Here is a 19,024-nt window from a genome sequence, read left to right as displayed (position 1 = left end):
GATAGAGACAGACTAGACTATGCAAGGCTACAACGCCTGTGCACTGCATGTGGACTAGATCAGGGAAAAGCCAGGCTGGGCTGATTATTCCTGCTGGTGCAAGCATAAATTAGAGTGGGTGAGGGATGTTTGGACATAGCCGCAGAAGCTGGCACTGGGGACCAATTCTGTCAAGTCAAATCACAGAACCACCTAAAGAGTGCATAAACCGGGACAGAGAGACCTGGGAGGGAAAAAGTGGGTTCCCCCTTCTTGGGTCACTATTCCCGTGGGAGGGCATGAAGACTGGGACGGGGGCTGGGATGGCTAGATAGAGAGGCACTCAACAACACCCGTGAGGACTGGATGGTTGAGTTGGTTAGATAGAACTAAGCTTTAATACCCATTGACACGTACAAGAGTCAAACGGGATGGGGGACAGACTGGTCTTCTGCTACACATACTGGCAAACCAGGGTAGGGGGCGGGCCTGGTGGGGGTTATTGTGGGTCACCCCGACTAGGCTGCAGCTCCCACTGGTTTGTGTGAGGGCCGAGTACGTGCTGGGCAGAACCAGACTGGACTGCAACACCCATTGGCTCCAGTGCAACTCGGGACTGAAAACAGAACCAACCCAGCAATTGCAACCACCAGCTGATCGTGGTGATGGACTGTGCCGGGCCCTGTGCTTGCTAGAGCATACAAGAAACTAGTCTGGGAATACCTCAAAGTTTCTTTGGAGATCTCCCTAATCGAACTGCTGGACTCAGAACTCTAATCAAGAAAAGACAGAAGACAGAGCAGATCAATCATTCATCTCAGCTATATGTTGGCAGCGATATATGGGGCAAACGGAGACTTTATGATGGACCATATCAATCAGTGGACGACCTCATCGAGTGAACCTGGCAGCGATTTATAACCGGAGAACTATTAACACCACTCGAGCACATATCTCAGAGCATGCCCCACATCCGGGACTCGGGGTGGGCGGGAAACTGGGTGGGGCTTCCCCCTCAATATCCCCCTTTACCTCAGATACAAGATGGAAACAATGTGGACATAATAGTATTACCCACTTCCCTATCCCCCTGAACCTTTTTTTTTTCTTTCTTTCTTTTCTTTTTCTTTCTTTAACTGTAATTAACTATGTAAAGATTGTCAACAACACAATAAAATAGATTATAAAAAAAAAAAAAAAAGAAAAGCATTTTTATCCAAATGCTTTTTATTTAAGGCAATACGCCATTTTGAAATAAAAGTGGGACTTTTAGATTAATATTTAACCTCACCTTGGCCATTGAACCTGATTCAAATCCCCTTACTCATTCCATGCCCAGTTTGTCAAGCCAAATATTTATTTCTCTATTTATAAGATCAGTTATGTAATGGGGCACGCTCCTAAAACAATAGTGTTGTATTTAGGACCAGGGATTCTGAGAAAGGCTAACTCCACATGGCCATTCATTTATTGTGTTTGGTTTTTTGAGCTATTTAATGTTTCATTAGAGAGTATCCTTGCACGGTTTTCCAAGTTGTAATGTTTTAACACATTGTATCCCCCAGTGAATTGTTAACAAATGCAGAACGACAGTATGAATCATTACAGAATGTTGGACATTACCTTCAGGAAGTATATTCCAGCAGAATGGTAACTTAAGATTTGAGTGTAAAGAGAGAAAGGAAGACATTCTGCACAATCATGATTACAAATTCCCTTCCATTACTTTGCAAGTTATTGATAAATGACTTGCACTGAAATAGAATGGAAATTACACAATTACATAATTTCTGCCCCAACCTTTGATTCTACAGATCTCATATATGTCATTCTTCCAACAGATCCCTTCCTGAATTTATAAGTGAAACAGTTCTATATTCAAAACTTTCTCAGAAATAGATCAATTAACATCCTTGGAACAGCATCACCAATAAACTATTTTCCATATCCATTCACTCTGTGGATTAATGTGTCAGTATTTGAACTATTATCCATTACTGGAAATTTTATGCCAAAACTGATACATAATTCACAACATGGTTTAGATTTTAAAAATGGAAGGTCTTAGGCCCGGCATGGTAGCCTAGTAGTTAAACCCCTTGCCTTGTATGTGTGAGGTTCCCATATAGGCAACGGTTCTAATCCCGGCAGCTCCACTTCCCATCCAGCTCCCTGCTTGAGGCCTGGGAAAGCAGTCAAGGACTGCTCAAAACCATGGAACTCTGCACCTTTGTGGGAAGCTCGGAAGAGACTCTGGGCTCCTGGCTCCGGATTGGCTCAGCTCCAGTCACTGCAGTCACTTGGGGAGTGAATCATTGGACGGAAGATCTTCCTCTCTGCATATCTGACTTTGGAGGGGTGGGGAGAATCCAAGTACCTATGAAACTGTGTTACATAATACAATGTAATTAATGAATTAAAAATAATAATAAAAAATTACAAAAATAAATAAATAAATAAATCTTTTAAAAAATGGAAGGTCTCTCAATCGTATTTGTAACTTTCTAATAAACTTGAACACCAAGAAGTAGCACTCTTACAATCAGGATTATGTGCCAATGAAATTGTGTTTGAAATATTAAAAATTCAGTGGCTGATGCAGTGGTTCAACAGGCTAATTCTCCACCTGCAAGTCCCAGCACCTCATCTAGGCACCAAGTAGTGTCTTGATCCATCGTGAGCTGATTTTTAGTTATGGTGATGGTAGGGATATAATTTTCATGATTTTTGAGTATAAGAACTGAGACTTCGGTTTGAAGCTGATTATCTCTAAAGCCCTTGTGCTAAATTTCAATACGTGTGTGGAAATACTGATTTGAAGATGCAGAAAGGGAGTTCTCTCTGTCCTTTAAGTCAATGTCCCTAAAACTTCTCTTTCCTTTAGAGGTCCTTTCACTAATCATAAAGCTTATTTTAATTTGAGAAACATATTAGTACCATATTAGAAGTATGTATGTTGTAATGCAATAAGACGTGCATGACTTGCAAGTGCTCAAAAATGTGTTACCAATAGTTTTGTGATGGAAGCTCAACTGGAACCCTAGAGTTAAATGAAATACTCATTCTTCCAATTCCTTATACACACACAAAAAAAGTTCTCTGGAGAAATGCATCTTTGAAAGAGCATTGAATAATAGTGAAATAAAGTGCTGGATTCAAAAGTGGTCTCCTTTCAGAAATATCATGAATTTGACTATACTGAGTGTTCAATTGCTTCAAATATTATTGCTTGATATAAGATCAAATATCAAAGCACAGTTTGTGTAAATAGAAAAGCAAGCCATTTATCTGACCTTTAATAAGAGATTAGGGTTCCATTTTTCTTCGAATTTCCTTTCCCCTAGTTAGGTCATCAATACTAGAAAATTATTACTAGGCACAGCTCATAGAAATTTGCCATCCCTAGAATTGGGAAGTCAACACTCTTTATTTATTTACCATATCTGTGGGAGAACAAGACTAAAGACCCAAGACTCCAGGAACAAAACTTTGGCTTTCAAATAGATACCAGATTTGGTTAGATGCACTCTAATTGAAGACATTCGGGCTCCCTGGCTTAAATGACATCTCCAATATGAAACTCAGGAAGTAAATATACAAACAATAAAATAAATCTCTTAAACTACTTTTCAAAATCACTCTATATTGGAAGTGTATATAATTCAAAACTCATTAAAGAAATGTATAGGATTTTCTTTTAAAAAGGCCAGCTGCAAATGCCATTCAGAAAATTAATTTGATAACTACACTGTAACGGGAAAAAAGGAAAGTGGGGGATAGAGTGGACACATATCTCATTCATTCCCTTTAAACATTAAGTTAAAACTGGCAGGACTGAATCTCTAAAACGAAATAGCTTCCAGGCTAAAATCTTGATGCCAACTTTAGCCTGGAGCAAATTTTTACAGTGAAGATATTTGCTCTGGAAAGTGGTGTTTTAATGGAAACATTGTCAGACCTTTGTCTCCTATAGAGCTAGATCTCCCAAAAAGATATGACTCAATGTTCCAAACATAGGGGCCATTTTTTAACCTACTAATTGTCCTTGCAGAGATCAAATCTCACCTCTGGTCTCCAGTGAATTGCCCTGGAAGCTCAGCTCTCTTTCTCACATTGCCCTTCAGATCAAGTGGAAAGAATAAATGGCAGACATGAGATGCTACTATTTGGTTCTTGTATTTCTATTCTTTTAATACTGATTACAACATGAACTTCACCTAAGTGACATAGCCTGAAAACTCCATTCAATTAGCTTTAATAGGATTAAGACCTGCCTTGGAACGACAGATTTAATAGACAAAAATCTCGTTAAACACATCTTTCATGTATCCCATGAATAGGAAAAAAATGTAACCTGCTGTATAATTATGTTTAGCATTTTATTTTTCAACTGAGTGATTTTTTTCCCACTATGATACATCAATATCCAAAGTTTAAAAAGGAAAATTGGTGGTATGTGTGTGAATGGACTCGTACAATCTCCTTATTGGTAGTATCCTTGTAACTGACTTAGAAGCATGGCTAAGGCTACAAAAATGTTCATGACATTGCCAAACTCAATTATTTTGCTGGCGTTGGGCAAACTCCATCAAGTAAATGAGGTAGAATTCTATAAAGACCATAATGCTCCCTTGACTCATGTATTTTTTTCTACCAAAATATGGAAACGTAGTTTTTCTCAGTAGCTTGCTGAGTACTGACCACATGTTAGCTTGAATCCCTAATCCTTTATCCAAAAATTGTACTGCAGAATTGAATATGATTATTGTTAGAAAACTAGCCTCTTTGCACAGCATCTACAACAAATTACAAGTTAAATTAACAAAAGGCCCCCAACGAATGCCCTTACAGGAAATTAAACCAGTCCTAGGAAGGACAGATTAATCATTCTGAACAAAGGTGAAAGAATTTGCATCCCTTTCATTGGTTCATTTATTCAACCAATTAACATTTACTGAGTACCTATTGAGTTAACACATCAGCAGACTGAGTGCTTTGAAGTTTCAAAGAAAGCCCTAGACTTGGGCCTTGTCCTCAAGGGAAAATTTCCTAGTAAGAGGCAAGACGTGACACTCATGAAAGTATGGTCAGACGACACATGAACTCTGCAATACAATCTGTAGAATATACATGCCTGGAAAAAGGGGGGTGGGTAAAAGAAGAAGTTATAGATACACTTTGTAGAAGCGGCCTTCCTTTTATTACTTTTTTAAACAAAGACAAATTTGTCAAGGTTGTATTATGAAGAAGAGAGATCATAAAGATATAAGGCAACAAGACAGGTAAGAAAGAGCATAAGGAAGAAAATATAATGAATGCAAAATGTGAACCTTTGAATTCTGGAGCTTAAACTTTCCTGCTCTACATCTGAATATATACGTATCCTGCTACATGAATTTGGAGAGAATTTACTTTTGTTTTTCATTTCTTTAATTTTACCACTTTTGTCCTGTGGTCTTACCAAATGCATAGTCTTTATAGCTTTATAGTCCATTTTTTTCCTTCACGTTTGCTATACCTAAGATAACCTCTCAATTAATCTCTACTTTCTTTTCCTCTAAGTTGATGTCACTGATTTCTAAAGGTCCAGCAGGGAAAGCAAGATCTAAGTGTGTGTTAGAAACCTACCTTCATAGAGAAATAGAACTCTGAGGGAATATTAGCTCTGTAAGGTTATTTAGCTAGAACCTAAACCATGAAACAACATTAATGAAAGAAATTTATATTCATTGTACTGTCTTTACTTTCTGAGATAATAACCCTTTTAAAGTGATTTGCAAAACTTCTGTACGCAGAATTTTGTTGTTGTTTAATCTCATTTTCCATTTTACCATAGACTATATAAATCGACACAATTCATTATTAAAGCTTTTGTACAAAGGCAAAAGCACTAAGAAAAATTAGAAAGCATATAGTTCAAACACAGATACCACTGAATCGGGTTGAACACTAACAACATAGCATAGGAGGTACATGTGTTCAGGAGGAAGAAATGAGCATCAATAATCTTGATGCCTGAGAATGAGATCACAAACACTACAGAGAATTTTGCCCCCAGCATCTGGTAACCTAAGCAGTCTTATAACTCAGAATTGGTTTGAAGTCAGATGGAGAAGACCAACTGCTGTTAATGTGATTACTTTTTTCTCATTATGTCTAAGCCTAGACTACACTTTGGGCGTTAGCTTCCCATCAACACTACCATGTAAGAGCAAATTATTTCAAAATGAAAAATAAAAGTGCATTTTCTTTGGAATGTAGTAGACTCACAGATTACTCAACCTGTGGATAGTTTTTATTTACATTTTTTATTCATTGATCAAGTTAATGTTCATTATTATAATAGCACCAATATTATGGAATGAGTATGCCACAACTAACCTTTATATTGTAAATTGAAGTTAAATTGTTAACTCCCATCAGATGCTAATTAAACTTAGGATCAATGATTTTATATGATATATATATACCTGGAATACCTAGCAGATGAATTATTACTTGTAGATATGAATAATGAGAATGTTAGTTATTTTTTTACTTTAATTAACAAGTAAATACCCATTTGCCAAGATATCATTAAACAGTATCCAAGATTTATAGAATTTATAATACAGAGATGGCTACTTAGCATACCTTTCAGAATCTGACCTTTTAAAAATGCAACCTAATATTTGGCCATGAAACCACTAAACTGGAAAACCTTTGTTTCCTAATTCACTTTAAAACCTGGGTTTTGGGCCCCAGCGGCGTGGCCTAGTGGCTAAAGTCCTCGCCCTGAACGCGCCGGGATCCCATATGGGCACCAGTTCTAATCCTGGCAGCTCCACTTCCCATCCAGCTCCCTGCCTGTTGCCTGGGAAAGCAGTTGAGGACGGCCCAGGGCCTTGGGAACCTGCACCAGCGTGGGAGACCTGGAGGAGGTTCCTGGTTCCCAGCTTTGGGTCGGCGCGCACCGGCCGTTGCGGCTCACTTGGGGAGCGAAACAAACATCGGATGGAAGATCTTCCTCTCTGTCTCTCCTCCTCTATGTATATCTGCCTTTCCAATAAAAATAAATAAAATCTTAAAAAAAAAAAAACCTGGGTTTTCCAGGAAGTTTTCCTACCTTGTTGAAAATCAAAGATGTTTTCACTAATGCAAATATCAGTTTCAACAACAAAACAAAACTAAGTGTTTGGGTTTGGAGGTAGAAGCTCACATAGGTAGAAAGGTGACACCATGGGGCCAGCACCATAGCATAGTGGGCTAGTCCTCCAGCTGTGGTGCCTCCATCCCAAATGGGTGCCAGTGTATGATTCCAGAGTTCCACTTCCAATCCAGTTCTCTGCTATGGCCTAGGAAGACAGTAAAGAGTGATTCAAGTCCTTGGGTCTCAACACCCATATCGGAGACCCATGGGTAGCTCCTGGCTACTAGCCTTAGATTGGCTTAGCTCCAATTGTTGCAGTTACTGAGGAATGAACCAATGGATGGAAGATCTCTTTCTCTCCCTCTCTCTCCTTCTTTCTGTAACTCTGCCTTTCCAATCTACAGAAGTCTTTTTTTAAAAATGTTGATACTATATTCCACAGGTGCACATCCACATATACATGCAACATGTCCCAAATCCTGATACTTCAAGTGTGATCTATAATAGTATCTAACATATGTGACTGCTGCAAAGCTCTTTGATTATAGCCCTATCCTATCCCAAGACTTAGCCAGGAATTGCCCTTAAACTATACTCTGAAACCATAAATATTTTGCAATCTTTTGTCCTTAATTTTTTACAGTATGACACTCTAGGGAGCCTACTGTGAACACCTTAGTCTGTGTCCCTTTATTTTTGACTTTAGGATGGGCTCTTTTTTTCTGGAGACCTCTTGCTTTGATCTCCATCATATTACAGTGTATTATTTCTCAGATACCACTTCACTCTCTTCCCTTTCTCTTGTGATTCAAATTTGTAGTACATTTCAAAACTCTACTCTTCATGTAACATCCTTCTTTCCTCTGTTCTCTGTATTATCTCTTCAATTAACTGCCAAATCTATGCATTAGCTGCAGTCCCTTTTCTAAGATCTAATCTGATCACAAGCTACTCCCATCGCTTCCCCTTCAATCCCATCTGGGACAAAATCCTCATTGTTAATACTTTGAAACAGTATGGTTCATTTGTTACTGGTGAGCCGATATTGATATATTGTTACGAATTCATAACAATGAATTCATATGTTACATCCATACCCATTTTGTGCTATATATTCTGTGAGATGTAACAAAAGTATTAGACCATTATAGTGTCATAAGAATAGCTTCAATGCCCTGAAAATCCTCTGTACTTTGTTTAGTCCACCTTCCCTCCCCCCTCCTCAGCCCATGGCAACCAGGGATGCCTTCGCTGTCTTCAGCTTTGCCTTCTCCAAAGTGTCATCCAGTCTGAATTATAAAGTACAACAGCACTTCAAAAAAAAATTTGTGGAGACTGTGAATTATAAAAATATCACAAATGGACTTCAAAGAAATTTTGTATCAGACAAGCTTATCTTTTAATTCAACTTTCTATAAAATTTTCGAAGTTCCCATCTAAGTATACTTTTTAGAAAAGGCTTTTTCACTTAGTAATGTATACCTAGTTCATGCATATCTTTTTATGACTAATTTCTTTACTGCTGTATAATATCCCATTGTAAGGATTTACTATAAATTGTTAATTTATTGATCACTTCATTGCATTTACACATGAACATGTACATAAGTCATGTGAGAAACTTCCGAAGAATATAATTATGGAGTCATATAACACTACATTTACTGTCCCAGAGACTGCCAGTTTCCATGCTAAAGTGGTTGAGCCATTTTTGCATTCCCATCAACAATAAATAAATGAGAGCTCTTGTTGCTCCCTAAAACTGCTCGCATTTGGTATTTTCATGGTTTGGGAGTTTAGTTGTTTTAATGGGTATGTGGTGATATTTCATTAGATTTTAATTTACAATTTCCTAATGCCTTATTATGTTTAATGTCTTCATGTGTGTTTATTTTTCATTAGCATACCTTTAGTAAATATCTGTTCCCATCTTCTGTCGATTTGTGATTAGGTTGTTCATTTTCTTATTATTAAGCTTTATGGGTTCTTTCCTCGTGAGCATTTAATTTCTGTTTCGGGGTTTAAGCAAATATTTCAATGCCTTCGGGTAAATATTCAAAGTTTAAAGAAAAACTAGGAAAAACATATTTGGAAAATAGGCAGTTTAAAAGTATTAAACGCGAAGTCAGTTTTCTCTACTTCAATCAGAGTAAGATGTCAACGTCAGTAGGCTATTATTAAGACCACAAATTACGGGAGTAGATATAAATGTACCATAACACTGAGTGCAATCACTAGGGGAAAAAGACTACAGTGATATATGCCCTGGCCTGACGTGATGGTTCAATTGGCTAATCCTCTCTTTGCAAGCTCCAGGATCCCATACGGGTGCCGGTTCATGCCCCAGCTGCTCAACTTCCCATCCAGTTCCCTGCTTGTGGCCTGAGAAAGCAGTCAGGGATGGCCCAAAGCCTTGGGATCTTGCACCCACACAGGGAACCAGGAAGAAGCTCCTGGATCCTGGCTTTGGATCAGTTCAGTTCCAGCCATTGCGGCCATTTGGGGAATAAATCAGTAAAGGAAGATCTTTGTCTGTCTCTCCTTCTCTCTGTATATTTACCTTTCCAAAGAAAATAAATGAATCCTTTAAAAATGATACATATCCTGAAATAACTAGGTAGCCCTTAGTTCTAGCAGGTAAGGTATCAGGTAGCAGTCCTGCAGCCCCACATTGAAGAACAAGGTTCTGACATCTGGCTCCTGTTTCTAGTTTCCCATTAATACAGACTCTGACACAAAGAACTAGGCTCCTACCACCCACAAGGGAGGCTCCCTGAACTCCTGCTCCAGTGGCAGCCAGGCCAACCCCTAGCTGGGGTAGGCATTTGGGGAATGAATCAACACCTGGGAGCTCTTTCACTGTCTCTCTTTCTCCACTGCCAAACACAGTAGATAACTAAAAATAAGCCCCCAATAAACATTTAAGTAATCCACATACAGCAAAGGAGAACAGAAAAATCAGAATTAGAATAGGACAAGTAGTCAAATCCAGTTTAAGTTACTTTAACAATAACTGGTGTTGCAGATGTAAAATACAGATGTAAATATGTAAAAAATACAGATTATCAATATTGAAGGTTTACACTTTACTTAAATCTATAAGTTATCCACACAATTGACTATGTTCACTTAAGCCTTCCATCTGAAAAGCATTTTACCATGACACCATTCTAATTTTCCTGGCATCCTGAGAAATCACTGGGGATACTGACAGTGGCAGTATAGATGCTATGGGAAATGAAGCGTGAACACTTACCTTCCATATTGTATTTTTAATTCACCAATAATAATCATAGTTCCAAATTCTTAACATCAAATGGCTAAAAATCAACACATTCAGAGTTTATCCACTTGTTTCAAATACTTTAGAAAAGAGGACTCAGTTGCTAACTGTGGGTACCAGCACTCTCAAAATATTTAAATGTTCATCTGTCTGCCCCTGTAGTTTTGCCAAATAATGCAGCACTAAGAGTAGTTTGGGGAATTTATCATTCAAGCTATTATTTAGGTCAAACAATGTAGGAATCATATTCATAAGAAAACATCACATTTTTTACCATCTTAGTTTCAATAAAATTTAAAGTATGCCAATCTTGATGCTGTAGGGCACAATTTGGTTACCAGCTGGGGTCAGGAACAACTTCTCCCCATCACATCATCTTGCCAATTAGCATAGGTGTAGACTGAACAAGAGAAGGAGCCAGGGGGTTACACATGCCCCTAAAGCATCTGGTACTGGATGCTTTCTCAGTGAGAACTCGGGGAAAGATGGAACATTCCATCGTCCCTGTGTGTCAATTCTGATATTTCTAGGCGCTGCCAATGTGACACTGTTGCCACAAGGGAAGGATTTCCTATGGAACAGATGTCACTTACAGTGTTATGTGGGCTATCTATCTCAACAAATAATTACTTGGCACTTCTGCCCTATGGCAAGGGTTTGAAAATATGCTAGAGTGGGAACACACCATCCAAGCAGATGGGCACAGATAACGGGAAGAATGGGAGCATGACGGGCCCCAGATGTCTGTGGAAAAGCAGGTGGGAGTACTCAAACAGATGTCTATGCTATCTTCAGCAACTGAAACTCCAAATCAGGGTTTTCCACTTTACTAGTTATTTAGACATTTTCTTTTAAATAAATATGAGAATAATGAGGTTCCAATTAACAAAAGAAAGAAACCTCACTTTTTCAGAAAAATCACAATTTCTATTTTAAAATAATGGTATTTTTAAGTCCATAGGCTGATATGAGATTCCCAACACTAATGCTCCCTATTTCCACATACTCTCCTCTTTCCCATAAAAGAAAGAAAACGAAAAACTGGACTAAGATAAGAAAATGGACACAAAGACTGACAATGAATGACAAACGACAATTGAGATGGGACTTGCTGGAGAGAGTCAGCAAAGAAGAAAAAAAGTCCTTTGAAAATATCAATAAGAGAATCATAGAAAGTAAGATCCTTTTTCTGATAAAAGGGGGAAAGTTAATACCAGTGAAGAACTTCAAAGTGGGCAGTACTTTCATAAAGCTACCACATACAAAGATCTGATTCTCAAAATCTTAACCATGAAATTTAACCTTTATCATATCACACGTTGTTGCTCAAGCTCAGGGTCATTAACACATGTTATCCACTGAAGGATGGAGTTAAACAAGTGTGCTCATCGTGGCATTTATGCATCACTTCTGCAGTCTGCAGCTTGTCCAGTGTTAACAGTCATTCAGGGATAACCCTGTTTCCCAGCAGATACTGCATTTTCTTCCTTAGGTAAACAGCAAACAAATTAAGATCTAAGGAATAGAACTAGCTCAAACCAACTTTAAATGTCCAAAACGAACCTGACAATGTTCATTCCATGGACAAGTTAGACTGAACTCCTCTATCCTACAAACATGATTCAAGTGAGCTAATCACCTGGAATGTTAAATGGTGGGAACTTAACTAAGGCAAAGAGAGCAGCTTACACAATGACCTGTGTCAGCAGCCACAAATCAAGACGACCGCCCGGTTCATGATAATTTCTTGGAAGCTGTAACTATACACTCTCCGATCCCAATCACAGACCATCCCTCTATCATAGCCCCCATTACCTTGGCCATAATAAGTAGGAAAACAGCTGGATATGTAGTCCCAGATAATCTCCCCTAGAAATTTTTCACACTGGAGCTAAGTAACCTAAGCCTCTAGTCCCTGGTGGTAGGAGTGAGAAAGTTAGCGTGAAGGGACTAGCGCCTCCATGGGTTGCTCCAAGGTGCTGATCTGAGAACAAATGCAATGACCGGAGCATGGAGGAGGGATAGAGTTCTTAATCAGATTTAAATTTCTGGCCCCTGTCACTCCTGATATCAGCATGCTTTTCTGATAACAGAAACCAACAAATTCTTGTCATGTCTTAACGAGTTTGAAACTGAGCTGCTCTTGTATGGCAAATCACAGTGTCCTCAACCAATATAGTGAGAAAGATTTAAAAAAAAAAAAACTCACAAAACGACGAACAGAAACTCTGCCATTGTCAAAATGATAATAAAATTACATTTTTTTTCAAGTGAACCAATATTTTAATGATTTCTAAAAATCTTTAAGGCTCAATTCACTATCTGTGGAATGAGGTTTATAGGAACTTACTGGATTACCCAAGAGCCTAAAGGGTGTCCTGTAGCAGCAGCTTCAGAAAGTGCTAAACATACATTGTTTTGTGAATGATTGTAGGAGCTAACAAGAATGGGATCATGAACCTCAGATTTGTAGGTATTTTTCTATTAAAACCCTGCCTACACAAACACAACTTGAGAAAGAATATTTTTTAAAGAAATTAAATTTTGTAAAATACAGATTCTCAGAGATCATCCTAAGCAAAACATATCAATTATCTTTAGAAGAAATTATTTTGAAAGCCAATTTACAATGAATAAGTATTTGTGGTTGACAGCTTTCTAGAGGCGAATGGAATCACATTCTAAACAGTGTGATTGATGTAGTTATTTCCTGCGATTGTTCTGCCAGTGTTTCCAGGACCATCTCCAATGCTCGGACAATAATACTCTCCCTTGACACAATGGGACACACAACATCTGTGCACATGGTGTTTCTTTCCTTTATAATTGATTTGCTCTTCTACATTATAAAATTTTCATAGTAACAGCTTTTTCTTATTTATACCTTGGAAATATAATTCAAGACCTGGGTGGCAAAACAGGTGCTAAAAATATAGAATTTGAATCAAAATGAATCCTGGAAGTGTCCAAACAGTCAGAAAACATAGATTTCAATCTCCTGCTACTGACTAGGTCTGCTCCCTTGAATATGTCACCAGCCATTGGATGACATACCCTCAGCGTTTACCTTCAAAAGCAACTATTCCAGCAGAAAAAAAAAAAAATACCATCTAATTATGTTTGCTTCCAACACACACTGTGATACGCCCTCTTCAAAAGCCACCTTTGCCCAAACTTTCAACCATACTTTGGCAAAATCATTATCTTTCATACTGAATCACACAAGGAACTAATGCTTCATGAGGCCTAATGCCATGAAGCCAACCATACAGTTTCATATTCCACACCACACCACACCACACCACACCATTTTCGTATTCCAAGTCTTACAGTAGCTTTTTTTCAAAAAGTTGACTTTATTCATGATCTTTCCAGAGATTGCTTTGGCTAGCCAAGTGAGATGACATACTCTATACAGTCTACAATGCTCCAACATATCAACTGGTAGTATCATCATGCCAGCGACGTAAATGAGGAGGGGGATGCTCATGAAGATGAGGAAAGAAAAGAGGGAGGAGGAATTTAGTACTTTACATGGTTTGTTGCTCTAATGTTTCAATGCTAGCAAATAAGCCACTTCCCAGGAATTATAACCCCTTCCAGGAATCGGAAGAAGGTTAGGGATTTTTATTCTTAGGTTGTCATCACTTTTTGACTGCAAGTAAGATGTATGGGTTTTCAGAGGTAGCTACCTACTATATGTACTTAGAAATTATGATGATTTACATACACAGAAATATACCTTAGGAAAAGATGACAATCGACTTGAAGAAACTTCTGGTCTTATTGGGATTAGTCGATGAAGCATTGGTTTGTATGAAAAGTGCATGTGAGCCTGTGTCTGCTGAGCGATGCTGTCCTGGTTAAGTTGCAGTCTCTTCTCTTTGTCTCCTCGTTGCTCTTGCAGCTCAAATTGGAATCACATGAAAGCTTGTAACCTATTTTTCTTCTTTTCTTCTCAGTATTACTGTTTGATAAAAAAAAAAAAAGTGGGGGGGGAGGAACTCAGCAAAACACATGCAAAAGAAATCATTTTCTTTTATCACCTGAGATTACATTGCAAAATAATCTAGTGAATGGTAGGAGACACATCTGAAATAGAAAAACAAACTCATTCTTTAATGGTTATAGTTCACCCATAAAGATTCAATTCTTAATGTTCCAGTTTTGGAAGAAAAAAAAAGATGAGAAGAAACAGTTGGCATTCAGCTAACAATTGTGTTTGGAGATTTGTGCCTGACTTTGTTATTCTGAGCAAAGCCAGGTACCAGTCTCTTGGGATTATGTACAAAGGCAAGAAAAAAAGTGGACATGTACATACCTCAAAGGTGACTGCTGGGTTAATAAAACAGTCTGTTTTCTGTTCACCCACTCTTGCTCACAGTGTGCAAGTATATTAAAATATGTCAAAAGGAAAACCATTTGCTGGGCAAAAATAATTCAACTACAAGTCACAATTTCCAGCTGGTGGAGCGCCTGAGTGTATTTAGGTGCGCTAACAAGTGACCCATGCATCTCCCTGGATGAAAGTTGTATCCTCATTAAAAAAGAAACAAACACAAAATAGGAACAACTGTCACACAGAAAAACACACCACAATAGCTCCCACATTGCCCCCAGTCTTTCTGGCTTGAGCTATTGCAGACTGAAGAGCCGAGCTGCCCTGGAAGTCACCTCTTAAAAGGCAATGCAAGTGAAACAAGTTACTATAGAATACCCGGATGTCTAGCTTCTGGTCAACCGTACCCTTGTTCAGTGTGTCTGGAAAAAATATCGTTTTCTTTCTAGTCCCTCTGAAATCTCCTGCTGTTTAAGATATTGTGATGCTGTGAAGTGGCTGGATTCAACACATACACACACCGGGGAATTGAGAATTAATCCTTTAAATTTGGTCTTTAAATAACTTCTCTTAGATAAATTCTGATTTAAGCATTTATAAAATACCATACCAACCTTTTCTGATTTTTCTCTAGAGAACCATATCAATGGCAGGACGCAATGAAGAAAAACAAAAAAGAAAGTTATTGTTGCTCGACTCTGGTCTTATTTTCTAATTTGATTCCTAGGTTGTGCATTAACGCTCAGTGCCATAGACAGGTTCAGTTCAAGGCCCAGCAGGAAGTATTACAGAAGCAAAGGTGTACTTTCAGAAAGTATAAGAGCAGTATTTATAGTAATAGATAACAGTATTTGAAAAAGCATACCAATTACCAAAGTGTAGACTAAAAATTACTTCAAGGCTAAGTGAGATGCTCTCTTAATAATACCTTTGCTCAGTCATTCTCAGAGCAATTAGAACACACGCCTGTCATCATCTAACTGCACTTTTGTCCTCATTGCCCAAGTACAGGGGTGGCCTCAAAATGTTGATAGGTATTGGAATTAAAAGATAATGCAAATTGTCTATGAACATTTGGAAATTCCCTCATACAAGTTCCACAAAGACAAAATCTCTTGTACATTCATTCTTTCTTTTATTTGAAGATTTGTTTATTTATTTGAAGGACAGAGTCAGAGAGGGGCAGGAGAGGCAGAGAGAGCAAAATTTCCTATTAGCTGGTTTGCCCCCAAGTGACCTCAATGACCAGGATTGAGTGTTTCTGAAGCCTGGAGCCAGAAGCCAGGAGCTTCTTCTAGGTTTCACTTATGCATGCAAGGGCCAAAGCATTTGAGCCATCCTCCACTGATTCCCTAGGCTGATTAGCAGGAAGCCAAACTAGAAATGGAGCAGCCGGACAAAGCCTGCCTAGTAGCACAGGACCTGAAACAGAAATGGAGCAGCCAAGACTCAAACCAGTATCCATATGGAATGTCATCTTCACAGTTGCCAGCTTAACCCTCTCTGCCACAGTCATTATAACTCCCATCTGGTTTAACTTCTGGTATAAAATAATTGCTGTTGATTAAAAATCATCAATGTTTATTGGTTAATTGTTTGATTAGCTGATTATAGATAATTGTGCACTTGATCGTTTGTTCCCTACCTTGAACTGCTAACTCCCCTCTGGACAACACCAGAACTGGAAAAAGAAGTTGGTTCTTGGAAACAATCTGTATTTTCTAAGTCAAACTCAGGTCATATGTAATGGATATGGGCTTATCCACTGAAGATCAACAAGAGAAGAATGAGAGGAGGGAGTTCATGGTAGTGGTTAACATGTCTCATCCCATAGCAGAGAGCTTGTGTTTGAGTCCAAATCCATTCATTTCCAGTTTGTTCTGGGTCCACACCCTGAGAGGTAGCAAATGACAACTCAAATACATAGATTCCTATTGCCCACATGGAAGAAATAGATTGAGCCCTTGGTTCATTCCTCAGTCTAGCCTATCCCTGACTCTTGCAGACAATTGAGAAATGAACAAATGAATAGGGGTTCTCTATCATACTTTGCATATCTCTCTCTCTCTCTCTCCATCCCTCCCTCCCTCCCCCCTTCTCTTTCTCTTCTTATCTCTCTCACCTACCCAAATAAAATAAACCAAAATTTTAGGAAAAAAGGAACCAATCAAGTCTGAACTATACTTTAAATCAGAATATATAAACCAGTCATTAAAATAAAATGAAACCTAACATGAGAGTGTAGGTGATAGGGGATCAGCAAACCAATCTGAATAAACTAAAATGTTCAGGTTCAGACCAAGTAAAACTGAAGAAGCAAAATTAAGAATAGTAAGAAACTCATTTTAAATGGAAAGGAGTAGATTTTGGAAACTCAGAACAACTAAGCCTGATTTTTGGGTTCATGAAATTCTAAAGCAGATTTTAACTAGCTAGATTCATTAAAAATTCAATTCATGACAAATGAATTCCTAAAAAGTAGAGTTTACCAAAAGCTAGGGAACAGCACTGCAATAAAGGCAGAAGTCTGGGATCGAAGTTCTGAATACCTACCCCCAGTCCCTTCAGTGATCTCTTCTCTTCCTGTCCTTGTGTGTTGAAATACACTCTACTCTTCTTCCTCTCCCATCAAAATCTTGGCTCCCATAAATGTGACCTTATTTAGAAATAGGGTTGTTGCAGGTTGAATCAACATGCAAAGTCAGATGAGCTCATTTTAGGGTAAAACAGGGACCTTACGACAACATAACCAGTGTTGTGAGACGAAGAGAACCGCAGAGATCAAAGACACAAAATGGAAAGAGCGTGAGGGAACACCAAAGGCAGAAATGGCTGGTGAGGGAGAAGAGAAACATGGAATGATTTCTCGGAACCCACAAGAAGGAGTCATCTAGCCTCCTAAAGTGTGAGACAGTAAATTTCTGTGGTTTCAAGTTATTCCCTTGTGAAAACTTGTTATGAAAGCCCCAGGAATTTGGATAGAGCTTCATAACAATGAATTTGTTATTTGTCATATGGTTGTCAGGAGAATTTTACTACAACATAAGTAAACATTAATCTCTGCAAAGCATTTCAGAAAGATTCCTGTAGTATATTCATTGATAAGATAAATCTATGTGAACTCAACTATTAGTTAGGTTCAAAATTGCTAAAACTACCACTCACAAAGAAAGCTCATTAATAATTCAACATAAAACTAATCCTTCCCCAAATGTTCATTTATTGATATACTAGGTTCCCCTCAAGAAAATACACTCTGCAGGGATGGTGCGAGAATTTAAATAAGATAATATAAAGTGGTGGTTTAGCTTGGATAAACAACAAATTATACAGGGGACATGATAGCAATCTTGAAATAAGTGATGACCTCTATGAATCCAAACAAAAATCTAAGGGTGGAAATTGGACAATAATAAAATTTGGCTCAAAAAATCAAAAATGAACAGAGTGATCCACCAATAGAAAAACTCCCTAAGTTTCTATAGGATTTCAGGAGGCTGAAACGCTGAACCACCAGCTAAGTGGCTTTCTATAGTATTTAAAATATAGAAAGGGTTTCAACCTTGACAAGAAAATTAAAATGTACCCACACATCTATTCAGCAAATATTTTCTATCTTCTATGTGCAAAACCTGAGAAGTCTCTTCTGTCTGCAAAGATAACAGAATACACTATTGTATGAATGAACACATGTCCCAAATATGTTAAATAATTTCATGTTTTTTCTCCTTAGAATCCCTAAGGCTGCTGAGGCCTCATCTCTCAGGCTCTGAGGTGTTAGTGGTGTAGCGTGTGATAGCTGTTAGTCCCAATGATTCATCACTAGTCTCAGGAAGACTTCCTTTACAGTTACAAATCAGTTTTTCCATGGGAAAATCATTCATCTTCATATTCTTTAAGGAGAGATTTTTCTTGAAAAGAGAGAAGAAAATTTTGTCCCATATTGTTAGTTGGGTTTTCTTTTCTTTCTTTCAGTCTATTCAAGCAAATGTAAAAAAATCAACATCATTTCTAACTTAAGTGAATGAACAAATAAGAATAAGACCCTTCTTTAATCTGGAGAGTTTACCACTCTTGGAAAAATGTGTTTTGTCATTGTCATTGTCTCCAAAAAAGATATACAGAAACTTTGTCCATTTTTTGGACCCACAACTATATTAATTATTGAAGCAATTCCTTAAGTCTGATTTTACCTAGGAACTTTAAATTACAGGTTAATTATTTATCTCACATCAATTCCTTGACAAAAGAGGGGAGGATTACCTGAATTGCACGGGTAATCCAAGCAAGTCTG

General features: G+C 38.0%; 1 protein-coding gene across 1 annotated transcript in view; it reads right to left on the bottom strand.

Annotated features, from left to right (window-relative positions):
- The window catches only part of TFEC (transcription factor EC), a 93,873-nt gene extending 79,620 nt beyond the window's left edge, over positions 1 to 14,253 (bottom strand). The window contains exon 1 of the mRNA XM_058681467.1: positions 14,134 to 14,253. Within this exon, the coding sequence (XP_058537450.1) occupies positions 14,134 to 14,220 (87 nt within the window). The 5' untranslated portion in view covers positions 14,221 to 14,253. The remainder of the gene's footprint in view (positions 1 to 14,133) is intronic.
- Positions 14,254 to 19,024: the final 4,771 nt, after the last annotated feature.

Source organism: Ochotona princeps, chromosome 25, assembly GCF_030435755.1.
Source record: "Ochotona princeps isolate mOchPri1 chromosome 25, mOchPri1.hap1, whole genome shotgun sequence".
Lineage (NCBI taxonomy): Eukaryota > Metazoa > Chordata > Mammalia > Lagomorpha > Ochotonidae > Ochotona > Ochotona princeps.
Note: the sequence above shows the minus strand (reverse complement) of the source record. Positions and strands in the feature narration are given on the sequence as shown.